We start from the raw sequence: 21239 nt of genomic DNA, 5'->3' as shown, positions 1-21239 counted from the left end.
TTTTTGTATGTAACCTTTGAAACCTTTCTGATACATGTTTTGCACCAACGGAAATGTTGACTTGAATACCGGTCATTGCCGCGTCGCGACTGTGGACGCGTTTTTGGCGGTGAGAAACCAAAATACACTGACAAAGTCTCATTACTGCCTTTTGCTCAGAACATTGCTAATCTCTCCACTCACACGTTCCTTATTTCATTTGTTTCCATAGCTTTTGCCAAACCTTGCGACTCTCTTAACTCACTCTTCTGCTATGTTTTCTTCCTTTCGAAGGAGGCCAAAAGCAGCAGACATCAATGGACGAGACACGATAAAGCCTTCGCCGTCGCTCCCAGAACTACATGCACAGGGTATACCATGGCCTGAAAACCTCGTCGACGTAGCTGCCATACGCCAACAAACCTCCCCGTCCCTCCATCAATCCCAGGAAGACAGCAGCCGCCTCCCCCACCAAGGCGCCGTCAAATCCTCGCTGCAGTCCTCCGACAGTGGTGCCCCGATCCCATTCCACAAACCGTTTCGGGTGTACTCAGGGAACGCGGGAGATGTGACGCCGAATGGGGGCGGGACGATATCGTCGTTGTATATGTCGCATCCGCCCTCTGCGTTTGATAACTGGAGGATGTCGTCCTCGGCGCACCGCGTGGCCTCTGCGCGCATTGCGCCCAGTCTGCGCAAGAACCGGCTGCCTTCGACGTTTAATATCATGGTGAGTCTCGTGATAAAGGGGCGTTGCCTCTATCACTGCTGCGATGGGTGTGGGGTATGGGGGGTGTGGAATGAACGAATGTTCTGAAATGGCTTTTGTTTTTAGGTTGTGGGCGGGCGAGGGACGGGAAAGACGTCTCTGCTGCGTCTCCTCCTCGAGACGGCCGATATATCACCAACAGCGACAGACGACCAACGAGCCGTCGTCGACCGATTCATGCGCGACAGCCTCAAACGCACACACCACATCGACACCGCCTGCGTCGAAATTTGCGAGTCCCGCCACGACAGGGTGTTGCTCACCGTGATCGACACGCCAGGTCTTGATTTTAGCGAGGGCAGAGAGCTGAGAGTCGAGCGTCAGGTGACGGATATTGTGAAATACCTTGATGTGCAGTATGCGGATACGATGAATGAGGTGATTAGAACGCTTTTTTTGTGCATCAGTGATGATGATGATGGTGTTTGTTTTATTTTGGAACTGATTGACTTTTTGTTCATAAATATTTTAGGAATCGAAAGTGGTGAGACAGAATAAAGGCGATCGACATGTACATCTGTAAGTCCCCCTTTGCTTTACTTGGTGATGTTATGTGAATTACCTATTTCTTTCTAGTTGTATATTTATGGTAGACCCTTCGACTATCATGACTACTTCAGCCCGACGTTCTCAGTCGTCACTACCCACCAAAACTCGCTCAGAGGCTACCATATCCTACCGCCCTCCAGACGGCACGTTCGAACCAGACGAAGGATCCGACTCAGACTCAGAGTCCTCTTCCGAACTCTCCATGTCCCCCGCCGAAATCCGCGTCATCCGTCGCCTCTCGGCTCGCGTGAACGTGCTCCCCGTCATCGCTCGTGCAGACTCACTCACCGACGACACGTTGTCCGAGGTGAAGAAGGCGGTGAGAAAGGGGCTACACGAGGCTGGCCTTGACTTTGGCGTCTTTACCGCATCGAAGCAGAAAGGCGAAGAGGGGGAGAAGGGGCTTGTGAATGGGGTTGGACATGAAAATGGAAGTGCCAACGCGAATGCGAATGGAAATGAGGTGGCGAACGGGAGTGGGAGTGGTAATGGGAATGGCCATAATGGACATGTAGCTAGCGAGGAGGAGCCGGCTCGAAAGACGCGTCCAGTCATAAAACTACGAGGCTTCCGCCTCTCCCGATCTCGATCACGCTCACGGAGAGACTTGTCGTCAGTCGTACACGATGACAGCGAACCATACTACCCCGATGACACAGATCGAGAAAGCGTAGCGAGCGTTCGGTTCTCGGCACACGTCGTTGCGAAAGCAGACATGAACACCCTCCTGCCCTTTGCCCTGATCACGCCTGAGCATTCAAGCACTCCACGGCCCAAGCGACCACGGCCTACGTCTGTTTCTAGTAGTAAGTACTCTGCAGCTTCTGTCTCGAGCGCATCGACGCCTTATCCGACGGAATCTCCTTCATCACCTGCCACTCGGAAATCGATGCTCCTATCAGGCCCACCGGAGGACCTCAGGGGCGTGTTTACGAGGAAGTTCAGGTGGGGGACTATTGACGTACTCAACCCGGAACACTGCGATTTCGCAGCGCTCCGAACAGCTGTTCTATTGACTCATCTCAAGGTGATTGTTAATTTCCCCCTTCTCTCCCCTTTTTGTTCTTTTTGGAGATTTTGTTTTGGGGGTGGCTTCTTTTCTGGGCTGCGCAGTTTCGTTAATGAGCCTGGGCTTTTCTATCAAACTATAGATCCTCAAGATCCATACTCGTGAGGTGTTGTACGAGAAGTACAGGACCGAAAAGTTGCTGGCTAGGCGTGCGACACGTAACATTGGGCCGGAAGAGACAAAACGGTTGTTCGAAGGTGCGTTCTAACTCCCTTCCTCCCTCCCCTTCTGGGGCCTGTAGCGAGGCAATTTGATTCGGCTTGATGGTTGACGGGTTCGTCGTGTTTACAGATCTAGGATTATAATTTTAGAAAATCTACACACTGGCATCTATTTTATCTTTCCGGAGAATACCCCCGCCCCTCCTCTCCTGTCTGTCTTTTTGACATATTTCATACTTTGTTTCATTGTACTTCTTAGCTTCTCTGTCACAACCCTGCTTTGCCAGGCTGTGAGGCGTGTTTGTTCTGCGTACGATCTATGATTTCAGATATCTTTCATGTTGTCACATTCTTCCTCTTCCTTTTTTTTTTGGATCAAATCTCTTAGCCGATTGGATGCTACCCCCTCCTTTGCTCTTTATCCCCCTCCCCTGTGTTGTGTGTTGTCGACGTGTTTGTGCATGTACGTACCCATGCTTCCTCAGTGTGCTCTCTCATTAGCAGATACCTGTTGTTACAAGAACATACTCGTCTTGATGAGCTCTGTTAGTGGCTACGAATGTGGGACCCTAGTAAAAGTTGGTGTACAAGAATTATGGGGAAAACTTGAAGATGGTTGAATAGGTGAATAAGTAAATTATTTCTGAACATCCAAAGGCTACAGGGAGCTTCTCTTACTCCCCTTTCGCCAGTTTATCGATTTCCTCTTGAGACATGCCGTCCAACCTGCGCAGCAGGTAGTCGACCTAGGGGTGTCAAATAAGTTCAAGAAGCCATCAAAGACAAGACAGGGGTGGAGGAGCCGAAGGCATCAACATCAAACGTACCTCTACCTCCTTGGTCAACGGAATGATGTAACTCTCATATAGATCCACGACGCCATCGACATCAATCTTGGCAGACCCATTAAGATGCGACCCATTGATAAGTTCACCATCAGCCGCAAAGTCCTGTGCATACGTCGCCGCTTTCTTCCGAAGCCTCTGCAGCAGCTTCTTCTCCACCTCTGGCTTCGTTATGAGAGCCTCCAGGGCTGGTCCGTTGGGCTTGAGGATGTGGGGTATGAACGCGGCCGGGTTATCGACGAATTTGGACTCTGAGACGAATTTTCCTGTAAAAGAGATGTGATAGTTTAGTCATTTGGGTTTTTTTGTTCGTTGTCAGGCAAAGGGGAGAGGGGGATCTCAACTTTGGCAAAACCTGTACTGGGACAGATTGCCATCATGAGATGATTGAAGACTTTTTGTGCTTACCGTAGTGGACCCGTTTACTGATGGCTTGGAGGATTTCGACGTCTATTGTGGCCGCGCTTCCGTAATTTCCGTCATCTTCGAACTCGTCATCGCCGACGATACCGTTTGCGCGTTTCTTGACTGCCAAAGCGAGAGTTGCCCTTCGTGTTATGCGAGGGACGATGGAGCGGGTGTAGAAAGACTGTATGGAGGGGTTCACGTTGATGTCGTTCTTGTAGAGGATATTTGGGAAGGCGAGGGGGGGCAAGACTGGGGCGGGGAGATCGGAGGAGAAGGGGTATTCATCGGGGCTTTGAGGTGGGATGGTGATAAGAGATTGAATGTGAAGAAGTGAGAAGGATTACCTGGAATAACGACGTGCTTTGGCTGAAAAGAAGAGTGAGCTGAGAGCTATGTATAGCCAAAGGAGAGACAGACCATGGAAGACTTCTGTTTCCTTGAGAAACCATTCGAGCCAACTTCCATCAAAGCCCAAGTCCTTGAGTTCAGAAAATGCACCGCGAATGTAGATCTTTGGATTGTGAGCGAACTGGGCTCGTTCGATCAGATCAAAGATAATGGTGTCCTCGAGGCGGACGAGGATTGATCGTATCCTGTCCAGAGAAAGAGGGTCACCCGCCAACATAAAGTTCTGTTGCTGCATTTAGAGACACGCTGTCAAGGAGAATGATGAGGAGGGGGGGGTATGTCGTTGATGTCGAAATCGAAGCTGATGGAAAGGTGGGAGGGGGAAAGAGGGAAAGCGCCTGTATGAATAATGGAGTATAAGGAGGGCAGTGATAGCAGAGCTTGATGGGCCGCCAATCACCCAGATAATTATTTATCGGCCGATCCGGAGCATCGTCTGCATAGTTTTCTGAATATGCACCCGTTCTTGCGACATCCAAATGTTCTATTCGCAACCACAGCTAAACCGAACATCCTCGCTGTCGCCCCCATCCATGGCCCTCGTCGTCGCCCGTGTCGCCGCCTTCCATGCGAGTGGCCACTGGTGCGTTTCACCTGAGGCCGTCGTCGTCCGCCTTTGGGCTGGCTGCATTGGCCCTTTCTTTCGTCGACCTCGGAAGACAAAAATCTAATCAGATGGATGAGAACCAGACCCGTGGGCTGCTGTGTGAAGCATTCTCGAGTCTGAGTTATTTCGAGATACAGATTCGTCTTAACCGTTATCGACATGTCTCCCCGAGATATTTGCGTATCTACCACTCACTCAAGGGCCAGTACGATCTCCACTTTCCATTTCATCCATCAGCTTATTACGGTCATTTGAGTGTCTAATGTGCGCTCTAGGACCTATGCGTACGTAGTACTGCCCGTACAGGCATTGACAATGGCACTGTAAAGGATCACGGTGACCTTGGAGTGATTCTGGTATAGTGCGACTCCGAGGAGGACCGTGGTGTCGAACGTCTTCTCTCGCCTTTCTGGTTCCATCCTTACTTCACTCGACTCCGATCCTCATTTCACACAGTGACAATCCTCCGTCCGTCTTTCGACATTTTCGTAAATCACGTATTTCTAGAAGACCCGTCTCGGGGACGAGAGCCATCACGATCACGGTGAATCACCACCTGCCCCCTGAATCCCCTGATATACTCAGCTACTACGTACTACACCTGTGGTATTTCCAGTAGCCCTCCTTCGTATTCCCTCGCAATGAGGCACGGCGTGATTCAAGCGTGGACAGCTCCGTCCGACACCCACTTATCGCCTTATCAGATTGCTTCCCTCCGAAGGACGTTCTCGATAACACTCCGACGCGAATGTCCGAACGATCATCATCCAGTCATGATTTCGCGAAGACCTCCCACGAACCCAGCTTTGAGGGTTCATATTAACTGCCCTATTCGTGCAAAATGGTGCTTCGTGATGGCCATCGACAGTCGTCGCTGAGAGACGGTGGCGTTCCTTTTCTCAGGAACTATTTTAAAATCCGAGTTCGAGGCACCACCAACGCTCCTCGTCAAATTCGCACAAGCTGGAGCACACCGAGCCGTACTATTGGATCGTCACGTTCCCTTCGACAGGTTTTCCAGAAGGAATAACGCAGGCTGACTGATGCACGGACGGACGGACGATGGTGGTTCGCAACCACTGATTTACGACATCCTTCCAGAACGAAGGGGATACCGCAAACGCGAGATTCTGCGATTCTATCTTTTCTATCTTCTCCGTTGCCAGTGGCGCCGGGAATCCACAGGGATGGTTCGCAGATCGTGCTTCTCAGGACTGCACCTCAGCCCACAAAATCAGGGACTAGCGTATCACTATCTATTTGTGGGTATACGTTGCCTTTTATCTCTTGCCCTTTTCAGTCCCGGCCCGGGGCACCCTAGCTTCCCGGTTTGGTGTAACACGAGACCTTTTCTCGACGTCTTCAGAATTTCGAGAAATGGTATTCCAAGTGGCTTTGTCGTTGTCATTGTAGTACAAGAATGCCATCATTGTCTCTTGATAGCATACTAAAGCAAATATGTTACATATCAATATTTGTTAAACCATGAAATTACAATTTCTCACCTTGCCTTCACCAAAGCTTTACACTCCTGCATGCGATCATCGATGTGTTCTTAATCAGGCTGCACTACGATCCTCCATACGATGACGACAACGACGGCATGAACAGTGCTACTAGAGTAATCCAATTCACTTACCTTCTGTCTTCTGCAAATCAGTCGAAAGTCGCATGACATAAGACACATTGCCAGTGATGACCATGTGATCAAACACCTACAGTGCACCCATGATGCGCTGCAAATGTTTGATTAGGTCCTCTCCACCGCTTTTGTTACTGCCATGAGGTCGATTTGACGCCCGCACTCTGAATTGTTCGGCGGATCCACCGCTCTTTGGGCTCGGAGCCCCTTCAAATAAAATAAGCAGGTTCAGCGCTGCTTTGACGACGCTGTGGGTGAATGACAAGTACTTGAAACAATTTCTTCAAGCTCAGTTCTTCAGAAAGAAGTGAGTGGATGCGGCGTAAAAAAGACAGGTAGTGAGATACATCGTTTTCAAAAAATCCAGCGCGGGAAAAGGAGACGGTGAAAGCACCTTGAGGCCCGTAATGGCAAAATCAGCGACGGTCCCGGTGGAACTGGTACTCGATGCAAAATACACAGACCGCTGTGACGAACTAAATGGTAGTGAGAAAGCGTCACTTGATGATGTGGATGGGGATGAGTCCAAAGGGTAATGAGGTGATATGGACAGATGTGACGAAAACTGGACATTACCTGATAATTCTTGAAAGCGGTGAAAGTGGACCAACGATATTTGTATGCCAACATTAGTAGATGCCTTATTGCGATTAAAGAGACCAATAATATGTCTCTGAGTCTCAGATAGCGCAAAGAGTATCCAAGTAGTTGAACTTGTACAATAGAGCACAGCGCCACCCACCACCGTCAGAAAATCGAACTCGAATAGATCTGAAAATAGCCATAGGAAAACGACTTGTTGAAGAGGCTCTAAAAATCAAAATCGGATTTTAGCACAACAGCCCTATGACAACACAGGACACATGCACGTTGCAGCAAGATGAGCGGATGTAATATGTTTTTGAGGGGGTGATGAAGGCAGTGTATACCGCCGCCCTATAGGAAGAATGTTATTCTTTCTGTTGCCGATTGAATATTCTAGATTAGCCTTCGTCCTACTCGTAGATGCGGATACGATCAGCCTAAAACTAAGCAATAAAATAGGCATAAATGAGCGTAGAGTTGAACTTGTGTTGTTTGAAAATTTACCTGTAAGCAAATGGAACAAGAATGATACGTTTATACGACATATTTCGCGTTCTGACCTGAAAGTCATCATCTTGCTTACTATGAGATCCATGCAAGATCGTGACTTTGCCTGTGGGCCGATTTCGCAATGGCATTTGCTGCTACTTGCCACCCACACGAAACACGGAAATTTCTATCAGGCTATCCCTTAGCGTTACAATGCAAGTAACAAATAAAGTACCAAGATGATTTTGGGAACCGATTGCCAACCAAGGGGGTTGTCGAGGGGGTTTGGAGGAGCTTCTAGCCAGGCGGAGTTGGTAATCCAGTGCTGGGGGTCTCACATGGTGGGTGATAGGCATTGTGTACAGAACAAACAGCTTTGATTAGTACCGAATCAGTAGCGGAGTTGTGAAGAACCACGAGGACTAACATGCGTTCAAGAAGTTAAAAGGACAGACACTATGATCCAAAAAGATCCCCAACAGCAATGGCCTCTTCCACCCTGAACTCCAGACAGCTTAAGTATGCCACTGGCGTATTCGTGCACCCTGACCTGACGGTTATAAACCCAATCGAAAACAACAACGCCACAGTAGAGTCAGTCGTGGGAGACTTGTTACGTAACATAATGAAGAAAGCACAGACGACACTGGCGCTTGACACTCCCATTGACCCATATACCCTTGATATCAAGTACCAACCTTGTGAGTCTGTACTTCGGTATACTCATTACACATACTTACCATTAATCTCAATACAGCTGGAATACCTCAAGAATCAAAAGTTTCAGAGTTACCCGAGAACGCAGAATTGTACACCATGTTTACTCCAAAAGCGGCAGTGGGAAGCCCGTTGGCTATTAAGAACCAAAATCTCGCCCAGGCAGAGGGGGACAATATGAAACTGCGAGAAATCAACAGTTTCATGTTGACAAATCGGAAGGGAGGAAAGGAGTAAGTGATACCTACTATCTATGAAGCCACCCACGAGCCTAAAGCACACACTCCACTCCACTTGTGGATAGCTCTGAGGAAATGGTGGTATCACGGAAGGATTATGAAGAATGTCATCAAAGTATTAGAGACTTACGAAAGGGGAATGTCTGGTTGGGTGGCAGGGTTCAACGGTTGGACGAAAGTTATCAGCGGTCGGAAGTGGCTATGCGCGAGCTTCGAAAGATGGTTGGTCAATCGGAAGAGGCTAATCGCGAGCTTCGAAAGGTGGCTGGTCAATCGGAAGAGAGGTATATAAAATCAGAAAAGAGGTGGGAAGAGAGGCATGCGCGGTCGGAAGAGGCTATTCGCGAGCTTCGCAAGACAAATCAACGGTTGGATGAATCAAACCTTGAATTAAAGAAGACTCTCAGGGATGTAAGGGCGGAAGTCATTGAGGAACGGGCATCACGTGAAAAGAGTGAACAAGAAATAAGGAGGGCAAGTTCTCTTAGCTTCTGTTTTTATGTGACGCTAACCAGACATCTCGACGTCTAGTACTTGCGCCTTATCACTCCGCTACATCTCCGTGCTCTGCTTGACAAGGCACGACAAAAAATCCTGATGGATGTTGAGGGCGGGACGTCTTGGGAGAGTTATCGTCGTGGGAGAGATGTTGACACATTCTCCAAAGATATTCTTGAGGAACTCTCTGTGAAGTATCATCCTCCGTCTAGTGAGGCAGTCCACTTCCTGTGTTATGCATCCAAAGAAATACGGAAACGAGGAAACGAAGCTGCCCACAAGGCCGACGTAAGTGACATTAGGAAGGCTCTCATGGACGAGCAACTGGATGCCGGGGATGTTGGGGACCATGAGCGCCTTTTGCTAAAAGAACTTTTCGAATTTGCATACGGGCAAGCCATATGATTGATTTTGTTGTTTTCATGCTATGTATCAATGTAATCTCCCTCGGTCTGACCAATTCTCGATATCCTTCTTTTAACGTATCCGAGTCACTGTTATGTAGCAAGCACCAACGGGCAATCAATATGATACTCTTGCGCAATTTTTTTTTTCCATTTTAGACAGCCAATGTACCTTCGGCCCATCAGGAAATTTACAACTCACTTTTTCAGCCTTAAAATGTCTTAACAAATATAAGAACATCGTTCCATGAAGACAATTTGAGTAGATCCAATTTCTTTCCGTGACTTATAGCACCTTATCTAAGCACTCTAAGACAATTCAAGGCAGAACAGAAAAATAAAGTTACATTCAAGACAAGATAGTTATAAGGCATGACAAGACAAATTAAGAAACATAAGGTCTGCGAGGATGAGGGAACATAGAAAAGATATGAAAAAAATATACTACCAAATTTGCATTAAAATGTAACTACGGTCCTTTGAAATGAAATGCGAGAAACAATAAACCGTGATTTTCCTACCGGACCAAGATAATAAGTTGTGAAAAATGATCAAATAAAGGGGCAAAAAACCTAGACATCTCTGATGCATGTGCACACATCAACGTCCTCTGCATCACTCTCCAATAAGACATGCTTCCCTTTGACCTTGGTATATTTGAGAGACTTCCTATGGATGTCTTCAATCATTGCTGGCTGGAGTGATTTGATAGATGTTACATAACTACGGGCTGCTGACCCCCAATTTGTGCTAGAAAAATTATTGTATGCAGTTGTTTCCTTCCCACTGAAGGCATTTAACTGGGGGACAGGCTTGAGGAAGGATTTACCGGTCAGCCTACTACCTGTCGCTTTGTCTGAGACCACATCTTCATCATTTTCCTCAGCACCAACCAGAATGACTTGGCTCTGCTTTGTAAATACACGTTCAACCTATAATCTGTATGACAAAGTAAGCCAAGTAATATAATAAGTAAAATTAAGGGAGGAACATACCGCAACTACAGATCAAGCCAAGGCACCATATGGAGGGTATTTGGCAATATTGGAAGAGTTGATGGTGGCATTACTTGCACATAGTGCTGGGACATCAACTGAGCCGATGGTTGCATCCAGGTGGGAGGAGTATGTCTGTAGAATAAATGGGAAGCAGAATACTCTCTGTGCTGCTATAATAAGGTTAGGTTGGCATGTTTAAAAATACAAAGCAGTAGAATAAATGGGAAGCATAATACTCCCTATGCTGCTATAATAAGGTTAGGTTGGCATGTTTAAAAATACAAAGCAGACAGACTTACCAAACTATCTGATTTGACAACCTCATACAAAAAAGCGAGATCTTGTAGCATGGATTTTGCGAACACCTGGCGAGCTTCTTGGGACTTGAAGTGAGGCATAGAATCAAAGAGATGCTCCAGCATGGCTTGCGCCAAAGAACTGAGGCCATTCTGCCACTTGTAAACCCGCTGGCCAAGCTGAAAGAATATGTGAGACGTAACAAAGAAAAACATTGTGAAATTCTTACCACATGATAAACCAAACAGTTCATACTGATCTGGTATGTGGTATCAGGATATACCACATCCCAGATAGCCTGCATAGTGATTAAAACCTTGCGATCATTGAGATTCCAAAGACATTCAGAGGTGCCAAGTCATCGCTGGAACATCGGTACAAAGACTGTGCCATCAATTATCTTTGTGACACCATCACTGGAGTCTACAAGCCAAATCAGTCAGTAAAACAAAAATATTCAAGGTATGTACTGATGCACTTCAGGCACCCCCAGGAGCCTAGCATTTAGGTTGATCACCCACTGTACATCTATCCACCTAAGAGGTGGATTTTTCCTGGTCTGTCCCACAATTTCTACCTCTGGGATCATTCCAAAAATCATATAAATGGGATGTCCCACTGTTTGGGATGGTCCCAGTGGGATGATCCTGGTACATGAGTGGATCCAATTACCACCACATCATACTCTGCTTTTTACAAAATGGACAATATTATTACAATAAGCTATATACATAAAAGCAAGATTTCTGAGGGGGCTGCTAGCAATTAAGCTATATTTACATAATGTAAAGGCAGGTTATTCCGAGATATCTTGCTGACAAAGCTTCATAATAATAATTATAAACAGATACTACAATATCATCATAAAACCAAACCAAACCTGAAAAATACAAAGATTCTCTTTAATAATATATCACCTAGACATCTTCAACTTCCATCAGGTTACCATTTCAGCTCTCATTGTAATGCTGCCAAATACTCCTATACTTTCCAAAAATCTCAGCAACATGTTGGAAATTCATTATGCTATCCATAGGATGGGATGATCCTATAGTGGTTATGGAACCATCTCACAGTGATCATGGGATGTCCCAGTACAGGACAGGATGATTTTACAGTAGTTATGGGACCATCCCACAGTGGTTGTGGAATGTTCCATATCCAAGCTAGGATGATCCTGCATATCACAACACACAATGGGATCTGCACCCATGTACAATGATTCTGGACTTTCTGGGCATGTAACCAATCAGTATGCTTTCCAAGTATGCCTTGGTAGCTTAGTTGGTAAAGCACCAGACCATGAAAGCTGGAGTCCCAGGTTCAAGCCCTGGCCAATGGATGTTTTCTCATACTATAAACAAATGTCATAATTTGTCACTGCAGTGGTTATGGGATGTCCCAAATGCAGGGAGGATTGGTCTTACAGAGGTCAAGAGATATCCCAAAACACCCCCACTGGACACAACTTTGAGGCATTATAATTTCTATCTTCCACACCATTCGTTGTTAGAAAATAATCTTGGAAAATCTGCTCACATAATATCTTTATTCCTGCACCCGTATATTTTAGGCCTCCAAAGTACAAATATCAAGTTATGGTGGAGCTGGTGGTTGCATCTTATCCAACTGCCAAAACACTTGTAGGTCATCTGTGTGAAATTACTCTCTCCATGTAAGTAAACCTAAAGTGGCTAGAGATGTTGTCTTCAGTAACTATGTGTACACATTGATAGTGCCTGATTTCCCAGTGGGTGGACATTTCTTATTCCTGGTATAATAGGTAACTTGGTCTCATATTTGTATAATTCAACCATGAAACCATGCTGTCCCCTTGCACTCAATCACCAGAGACCATTCCTAGCTCAAGAAATATTGACTCTAGATTTGTTGTGGTATAATGGTACAGTTTATTTAGAATGTTCACTCAGAATAGCATAAGGGGTTCCTGGACAGTATTGGTGTATTGTGTACAAAGATGTAGTAGTTGAAAATGTGTGAGATTAAGACTGATCTAGGACCATCCCACCCCACACATGGGACATCTCATGACCTCTGTGTGACCATTGCAGTTCACATATGGGATATCCCATAACTAATCTGGGACCATCCCACTTCACATATGAGACATCCCATTACTTCTGTGGGATCATCCCAACCCACATATGGGACATCCCACCCCACATTCATCCCATGATCTCTGTGGGATCATCCCAACTCATATATGGGACATCCTGTAACAAATCTGGGACATCCCATGATCTCTGTGTGACCATCCCACCCCACACATCTCATTACCTCACCACCGTAGGACCAACCCAGTACCTATTTGGGTTTATAAGAGATCCCCATAGAATTTAATGCCCCAAGAACATCTCTATAGCCCATAGCCCACTACATGTTACAATACATGTTTGGACCTTTAATTTTCAATCTCCGCTTTGCCCTTCTTTTCAGTTTTCACACAATTGTGCCATGTGGTACTCTTCCTTTTGTTCAAACTCCATATTCTTGTGCTGCACTGCCTTTCTTTATTTTTAGCTACAAGTCTCTCACACAGTGGAGCTGATCACATGGGCTGCACCCTGTGATGTCATTAGCCACTGCCTTCATCAACTGCATAGTATATATGTACAAATAGTTTGTAGATGTATATAAACCCTAATAGATCAAGGAGACTCCTCAGCAAGTCCTCCTATTGTTTACCCACAACTAACTTGGTTCTATCATAAGGGGTAACCACTTCCACTCACTTCACTACTGCTTTTCTGAGTTGTGCACCAGAGTATACAAACTCTTGGTTGTTACACTAGGACTTGCTCATATTACTCTTTTGTACTTTGTGCAAACCCAGACCACAGGGTTAAGTGGACGTCTTTTGAAAGATAAGACTTTGGTGCTAGACTGTTGTTGAGCATTTGCTAGCGAGTGGAAACAAAGTGTGTTGTAACAACCAAGAGTTAGTTACTCTGGCGCACAATTCAGACAAGCAAAAGAGTAATGATGAGGGAGTGGTTACCCCTTAGGTAGGACCGAGTTAGTTGTGGGTATACAACGGGGGGATTCACTAAGGAGTCTCCTGGATCTATTGGGTATTTATACTACTACAGGTTGTTTGTACATATATACTATACAGTTAATGGAGGCAGTGACTGATGATGTTGTAGGGCGCATTGTAGGCACTTGATCTTTTCCAAACAAAGGCAACAAGTGGCAGCCTTGTCGTATACTGCTCAATGGTACTATGGAGTACCATCAGCTCTAAGTGCAGGTTTTGTAATTGCATACATCATATGTGCTGGATCTGCACTGCCTTTCAACTTGGTGTAGCATTCAATGTACACCAATGGAATTTTGGGCCAATGTTTGGGTATACCAACAGAACCACCATGAAAAATGGCAGGGAGCTTGAATATTACTTTAACTCTTCCAACATGTGTACCTATTTTATGAAACATTAATTCAAAACTTGAAACTGATCATGAAATTAGAGGAAAATATTACCAGCAACACCTGTTGACTCTGCTTCTAATGAGTCTAATACAACAACATTATCAAACTGTGGAGCAATTCCTTTGGACCTAGGTCTTGCTTTAATGACTTCGTACTTTACACTTGCACTAGCATCATCTCTGTCACGACTTGAACCAGAAGCGCTAATCTGAGCGCTAATTTCCTTTTTCATTTCTTTGATATCTGATCACATGACAGATAAGATATGTTAAGCTGCTGCTTTAGCGCGGATAACATAATACGTAGTTATATCAGATCACGTGACCACCACGTGACACGAGTCTAGAATTATTACAAAGAACATCAGTCAGCGCCTCATGGCTACTACATGTTAGCTCAGTCAGCGCCTCATGGCTGACTTTCAGAAACATATATATAGTAGACCATCATGTACATACTTTCCTCAGTTGTTGATTAATTCTCAATCGTTACTTGAAACGCTACTTGTCTGATTAAAAGCTTTTATCCCTCCGTTAACTCGGTATAGGGGATAGAGGTTTTACACAATCAACAACTGCTACGAGTACCGTTTATGAACCTAACAGCAACAATCCTAACAACCATCATCATCACCATCATCATCATCCTACTAATCCTAACCCTACTCAAACACTCAACCCAAACCACCACTACTCTTCCACTCCATCACATCCCTACTCGCCCCGACACCATCTTATCTTTCTTTCCCGCCAACGTATCACCTTCCTCATCCCAAGACTCCTTCGTAACCATCCCCCTCTAAATACATTTATATCATCATAATCTCTTTGGTGTGGAACCACTGAGATTTTCTCGGTTTTACCTAGTTTCATTTTTCGATTTCCTCTGACCAGGCCGCGCATTTGCGTCCGCCAGTCGGGAGAAGGACTGAAAGCCTAATAAGCTGGTCACATTGGGACAACCGTTCGGACCCCAATTTATCACTATACCTTTTACATAAAATTCGTAAAATACAAAAATAGTTACCATACCTACATAGTCAGTAGTGGGCTGAAGAGGACCACTTTGACTCAAAGAGAAATAGATAGACTACTAGGATCTTAGAAAGCGGTGTATCGATCCAGCTTATCACTGGTGAACTCCTTTCTATGCTTAGTAGAGACTTTTACATTTGGATCGGAGAGCAACACATTTACTCTCAAGATTACGTATTCAAAGGGAAATTCCCTTTACCAGAAATAGAACCCATCAGAATCCCATCCCCTTTAATCAAATCCGAAACTCCCCCTCCTCCCCAACTCACGTTCAATGTCCAACCTAGAATATCGCGATCTGCCCGAGCCATCCAACAGTACGGACAGCGCATTTACCAGGGAAATGATGGACGCATTACCCAGAATAGAAACTCCCCCCCCGAAAGAAGCGCGATTGGAAGCATACGTAAAACAAGAAATAGAAAAGGCAATAAGACAGACACAAATGCACTACCAATCGCAGCTAGACGAGGCACTCGAAGAAGTGAGCGTCTTGCAAAGAAAACTAAAGAAACAGATACAGCCACCTCCAGAAAAGGTGGAAAGAAGTAGAACGGCACTGGAGAAACCCGAGAACTTCTCCGGAGATAAGAAAAAGTATAGGGCCTTTAGAGAGTCCTTATTACTGCATTTCGAAGATGATGCCGTATATTTCAAAGATGATCGAAAGAAGATAAGCTTTGTGCTATCTTTTATGAAAGAAGGAGAAGCCGCGGCCTTCCGGACCGATTGGCTAGAGAACCGAGTCGACGCCCAACAGCTGGGGCTCGATATTACAAACACGTACGGAAGTTGGCCGTATTTTGCGGACAAAATGGAAGAAAGGTTCAAGGACAGTTTTGAAAAAGAAACTGCCAAGAACGAAATACTGACCCTGAGACAGGGCAACGAAACCGCCCAAGCCTTCTTTGAAAGGTTTGAAGAGAAGAAAAGATGGGCGGGATACACAAATAGAATAAATGAAGAGTTCCTAGTATCTCTACTCAGAAGGAATATGAACAAACCGCTAGTGGATAGGGTGATCTACGGCGGGCACATTCCAAGAGATTACCAAGAGTGGAAAAGGGAACTCATCAGAATAGACTATATTTGGAGAGAGAGAGAGAAAGAGAAGAAAGGTTCCGATACTGGGAAGAAACCCTATTCGGAACAAAAGAAAGAAGGAGAGAAAAAGAAAGACGGGACCGGATATACCTATACCGGTAGTGGAGAAAGAATGGAGGTGGACAAGGCAAAGTTCCGCACGGAAGGACGATGCTACCGATGCGGAGAAAAGGGACATAGAAGCTTCGAGTGCAAAGACGCACAAAAAAGGAAGCCACAATTTAATGTCCGAGAGTTTCTGGAAAAGATGACGAAAGAGGAAAGGGAAAAACTCCTTGAGGGTTTTTAAAGAGGCCAGCGGTACCGCATCGACCGACTGAGCCTAAAGACGTTTCGAATCGGTTTCTTCCTTTGACTGTAGATACATGTGACTCAGAATTGTTAAGCTGCTGCTTTAGCGCGGATAACAATAAAATTATTTCCACTCAGACAAAGAAAGAGATCCGAAACGAAAAAGATGCAACTAGAGTAAAAGCGGCGCAGAGTGATGAGACATCCGCAGTTCCGACGGCGGGCGAATCACTAAAAAGCGCAGCATTTACGATAGAACCTAAGATTCCTACACCCGATGCGGCGAACTCTACGGAGGAAAACGCAGCAGAGACTGTAGAAGAAAGGTCAGGAACCCCTTTGAAAAAACCTAGAACAGAAGTTTGGACCCCAGAGTGGGTAGTGGACAGGCTAAGAGACCAAAAGGAAGAAAGATCCATTGGGATTCTAAGTGCCTGGACACATAAAAAAAGAACGAGAGAAGTAACCCGGGAAACGATCAAAGAAATCAACCAGTTACCAAAAGTAGAAGCTATACAAGCGATCATAGAAATTGCCTCCCCAAAAAAGTACATTAGGGGCACCCAAGGCAATCAAATGAACGTAAAATGTAAGCTTACTACATTAGATACTCTCCAAACAGAAACAGTCGAAGCACTATTGGACAGTGGATGCACGGGGAGTTGCATCGACTCCCAATTTGTGAAAGACAAAAGATATGAGACAAGGAAGATACCGAGACCTATCCCAGTCTATAATGCGGATGGAACTCTTAATAAAAACGGAGCCATCAATGAATTTGTAATACTACTCATGGAAATCGACGGACACGTCGAAAAGATACATCTTGCCGTAACCAATTTGGGTAACGGAAAAATGTTTCTAGGACATGAGTGGTTGAACAAACATAATCCTAAGATAGACTGGAAAGAGTCGAAGTTGACCTTTGAAAGATGTCCTGAAGAATGTAAACCGAGAATCCGAATCTCTGATCCAGAGGAGGATCCGGAAATATTCTTTGAGGAACTAGGAGAAGACGAGAGGATGATACAGGTAAACCTCCATAATTTCGAAGATGCCACGATCGACGATCAATATTACCATATCAGAGCCCAAGGCACAATGGCACAGAAGCTGGCAGAAGCCGCAGGCAAAGATCGAAAAGAAGGAGGATTCGAAAAGATAGTGCCAAGACACCTTCATCAATACAAAGACGTATTTGATAAGAAGGAGTTTGACACATTACCTGAAAGAAGACAATGGGATCACGCAATCGAACTAATACCGGGAGATCACTCCCTAGATTGCAAGATCTATCCATTGGCAAGAGGAGAGCAAGAAGAACTAGATGTGTTCCTAAAAGAGAATCTGGAATCAGGACGGATCAGACCATCAAAGTCCCCATTTGCATCGCCATTCTTCTTCATTAAAAAGAAAGACGGGAAGTTGAGACCAGTTCAAGATTATAGGAAGCTAAACGATATCACCATCAAAAATAGATATCCACTTCCGTTGATCGGGGAACTAGTAGACAAATTGAGTGGAGCCAAATACTTCACAAAATTGGATGTAAGATGGGGATATAATAACATCCGAATGAGAGAAGGAGATGAGCATAAGGCGGCGTTTAGGACAAATCGGGGATTATTCGAACCACTAGTCATGTTCTTCGGACTGACAAATTCCCCCGCCACGTTCCAAATGATGATGAACACGCTTTTTAGAGAGTTGATAGATGAAGGATTAGTAATCATATATCTAGATGATATCATGATATTCACAAAGGATATAGAAACACACCGAGCAACGACGCGACGTGTGTTAGAAATCCTGAGAAAAAATCATCTCTATCTTAAACCAGAAAAATGCGATTTCGAACAGACAGAAGTGGAATACCTGGGACTGATCATCTCAGAAAACAAAATTCGCATGGATCCGGTGAAGGTAGAAGGAATCAGCAAATGGCCAGAATGCAAAAATAAGAAAGACATACAAGCATTCTTGGGATTTGTAAATTTCTATCGAAGGTTCATAGAGGGCTTCGGGGAAGTAGCCAAACCATTGACCAAGTTAACGGGAAAAGAGGACTTCATTTGGGGAAATGAACAACAAGAAGCATTTAACACATTAAAACAACGTGTAGCTTCGGCCCCGGTGTTAGCTCTCCCAGTACCACATGGCCAATACAAAGTAGAAGCGGATAGTAGTGACTTCGCTATGGGTGCTGTATTATCACAAAGACAAAAAGATGACTGGAAGCCAATTGCATACCTCTCCAAAGCGTTAAACCCCACAGAACGCAATTACGAGATCTATGACAAAGAACTTCTTGCCATCATGACGGCACTTAACGAATGGAGGCATTACTTGATAGACGCAGAAGAGGAATTTGAAATATGGACAGATCATCAAAATCTACTGTATTTCAAAGAACCCAAGAAGTTGAACAGGAGACAGGCGCGGTGGATGACAGAGTTGAGCCAGTATCATTTCACGATACATCATATGCCAGGAAGGAAGCATATAAAAGCAGATCTTCTCTCAAGGCGGTCAGATCATAACAAAGGAGAAAACGACAACGAAGACGTCATACTACTGGATGAGAAACTATTTGTAAGAATGACTCTCTCTCCAGAACAAAGACAAAAGATCGCAGATAGTCAGGAGGAAGAATTAGAGATTTCAAAATGGATTACAAAGAGAAAAGGAAATGTAGATGAATTGATAAAAAAGATGAAAGGAAAGATAGAGAGGAGAGAGGATGGATGGCTAGACGAGGACGGTCGCATAGTATTCAAAGGCAGGATCTATGTACCGAAGGATGCCACGTTAAGGGAAGAGATTATCCGACGAAACCACGACTCTGTTATTGCAGGTCATCCAGGAAGATATAAGACAAAGGAGCTAATTACTCGACAGTACTGGTGGCCCTATATGGACAGAGATATCACGAGATACGTAGATGGATGTGAAGTCTGCCAAAGAACCAAAACAGACCATAAAAAGAAAGCGGCACCGCTTCATCCAAATGAGATCCCGGATAAACCTTGGCAGATCATATCAGTAGATCTAATCGGACCGCTACCAGAATCAAATGGATATAACATGATAATGGTAGTAGTAGACCGATTTACAAAAATGATCAAGGTAATTCCCACGCAGATGGAGATCACATCGGAAGGAGTGGCACGACTATTTAGAGATCATGTATTCCGGAACCATGGCATACCCGAAAAGATCATCTCGGATCGGGGACCGCAATTCGTTTCAAAATTCATGAAAGATCTACATACACTTCTTCAGATAAAAGCGAACCCATCGACGGCTTGGCATCCACAAACGGATGGACAGACGGAGAGGATCAATCAAGAGATAGAACAATATCTCAGAATCTTCGTAAACCACAAACAAGATGATTGGGCAGAATGGCTTACCCTAGCAGAATTCTCTTACAATAACAAACAACATTCTGCGACGGGATATAGCCCGTTCTACCTGAATCATGGACATCATCCGAGAACACAGGAAGTAGTGAAAGTGGGGGTAAAAAACGAAAACGCAGAAGACTTCGTAAAGAGAATGACAGAAACAAGGAAGAGAGCGGAAGAATCGCTGCAAAAGGCAGCTGAACAGATGAAGAAGCAGTACGATAAGAAGAAGAGAGAAGCAGTAGAGTATAGAGTAGGAGATAAGGTGTACGTAGAAGCGACAAATATCTCAACAGATCGACCAGCTAAGAAACTGGACGACAAGAGACACGGTCCGTTTGAAATACTGGAAAAGATAGGCGAATCGGCATATAAATTAGCGCTACCACCGACATGGAGGCCTATTCATCCAGTTTTCAACGAGATAAAGCTTACACCGTACAAAGAACCACAGTTCCCTTCCCAACAGAAACCTAAACCAATACCGCCGGTAATAGTGGACGGACAAGAAGAATACGAAGTCGAAGAAGTTTTAGACTCACGTCTAAAAAGAGGGAAATTGGAATACTTAGTACATTGGAAGAACTATCCAAAAGAGGAACGCACGTGGGAACCCGAACAACATCTAAACAACTCACCCGATAAAGTAAAAACATTCCACGATAACAACCCTAGTGCACCTCGACGGATCCGATTTCAATTACATTTCCAACCCTTCGAAAACTTCACAACGACTAGAGTCCGAAAACAATTGTTTAATTGGGAAAACGGAAAGATGGACCCCTACTTTCGGGACGAAAGTCCTAAAGAGGGGGTAATGTCACGACTTGAACCAGAAGCGCTAATCTGAGCGCTAATTTCCTTTTTCATTTCTTTGATATCTGATCACATGACAGATAAGATATGTTAAGCTGCTGCTTTAGCGCGGATAACATAATACGTAGTTATATCAGATCACGTGACCACCACGTGACACGAGTCTAGAATTATTACAAAGAACATCAGTCAGCGCCTCATGGCTACTGCATGTTAGCTCAGTCAGCGCCTCATGGCTGACTTTCAGAAACATATATATAGTAGACCATCATGTACATACTTTCCTCAGTTGTTGATTAATTCTCAATCGTTACTTGAAACGCTACTTGTCTGATTAAAAGCTTTTATCCCTCCGTTAACTCGGTATAGGGGATAGAGGTTTTACAATCTCCAAGGTGAATTGGAGTGAGTTTGAAACTAGTGAATACGTTAAGTGAATCAAATGGGAGATTTGCAATATTGACTTGATT

General features: G+C 44.8%; 6 protein-coding genes across 6 annotated transcripts; 2 read left to right on the top strand and 4 right to left on the bottom strand.

Annotated features, from left to right (window-relative positions):
- Positions 1 to 150: 150 nt before the first annotated feature.
- SERLADRAFT_416136 (uncharacterized protein) lies at positions 151 to 2630 on the top strand (the record flags this gene model as incomplete). The annotated part of the gene is made up of 7 exons (XM_007319491.1): positions 151 to 709; positions 815 to 1126; positions 1221 to 1267; positions 1325 to 2103; positions 2200 to 2324; positions 2449 to 2563; positions 2608 to 2630. The coding sequence occupies 7 exons, from the start codon at positions 254 to 256 to the stop codon at positions 2628 to 2630; spliced, it is 1857 nt and encodes a 618-aa protein (XP_007319553.1).
- Positions 2631 to 2715: 85 nt separating this feature from the next.
- SERLADRAFT_450106 (uncharacterized protein) lies at positions 2716 to 4956 on the bottom strand (the record flags this gene model as incomplete). The annotated part of the gene is made up of 6 exons (XM_007319490.1): positions 2716 to 3273; positions 3355 to 3638; positions 3781 to 4070; positions 4125 to 4146; positions 4198 to 4411; positions 4945 to 4956. The coding sequence occupies 6 exons, from the start codon at positions 4954 to 4956 to the stop codon at positions 3202 to 3204; spliced, it is 894 nt and encodes a 297-aa protein (XP_007319552.1).
- Positions 4957 to 5508: 552 nt separating this feature from the next.
- Positions 5509 to 6412, bottom strand: SERLADRAFT_470136 (uncharacterized protein; the record flags this gene model as incomplete). The annotated part of the gene is made up of 2 exons (XM_007319489.1): positions 5509 to 6244; positions 6301 to 6412. The coding sequence occupies 2 exons, from the start codon at positions 6330 to 6332 to the stop codon at positions 6076 to 6078; spliced, it is 201 nt and encodes a 66-aa protein (XP_007319551.1).
- SERLADRAFT_470135 (uncharacterized protein) lies at positions 6377 to 8063 on the bottom strand (the record flags this gene model as incomplete). Its single annotated transcript, XM_007319488.1, has 4 exons — positions 6377 to 6937; positions 7014 to 7465; positions 7527 to 7666; positions 7747 to 8063. 2 exons carry the CDS (start codon positions 7658 to 7660, stop codon positions 7282 to 7284), a joined length of 318 nt encoding a protein of 105 aa, XP_007319550.1.
- SERLADRAFT_392238 (uncharacterized protein) lies at positions 7989 to 9519 on the top strand (the record flags this gene model as incomplete). Its single annotated transcript, XM_007319487.1, has 4 exons — positions 7989 to 8212; positions 8269 to 8461; positions 8533 to 8941; positions 8999 to 9519. 3 exons carry the CDS (start codon positions 8328 to 8330, stop codon positions 9368 to 9370), a joined length of 915 nt encoding a protein of 304 aa, XP_007319549.1.
- Positions 9520 to 9743: 224 nt separating this feature from the next.
- SERLADRAFT_416133 (uncharacterized protein) lies at positions 9744 to 11320 on the bottom strand (the record flags this gene model as incomplete). The annotated part of the gene is made up of 7 exons (XM_007319486.1): positions 9744 to 9886; positions 9941 to 10308; positions 10365 to 10499; positions 10667 to 10843; positions 10894 to 10962; positions 11044 to 11087; positions 11242 to 11320. The coding sequence occupies 5 exons, from the start codon at positions 11318 to 11320 to the stop codon at positions 10377 to 10379; spliced, it is 492 nt and encodes a 163-aa protein (XP_007319548.1).
- Positions 11321 to 21239: the final 9919 nt, after the last annotated feature.

This window comes from Serpula lacrymans (assembly GCF_000218685.1).
Source record: "Serpula lacrymans var. lacrymans S7.9 unplaced genomic scaffold SERLAscaffold_8, whole genome shotgun sequence".
In the NCBI taxonomy this organism is placed as follows: domain Eukaryota; kingdom Fungi; phylum Basidiomycota; class Agaricomycetes; order Boletales; family Serpulaceae; genus Serpula; species Serpula lacrymans.
The sequence above is the reverse complement of the archived record's forward strand: the minus strand, read 5'-3'. Positions and strand labels throughout refer to the sequence as shown.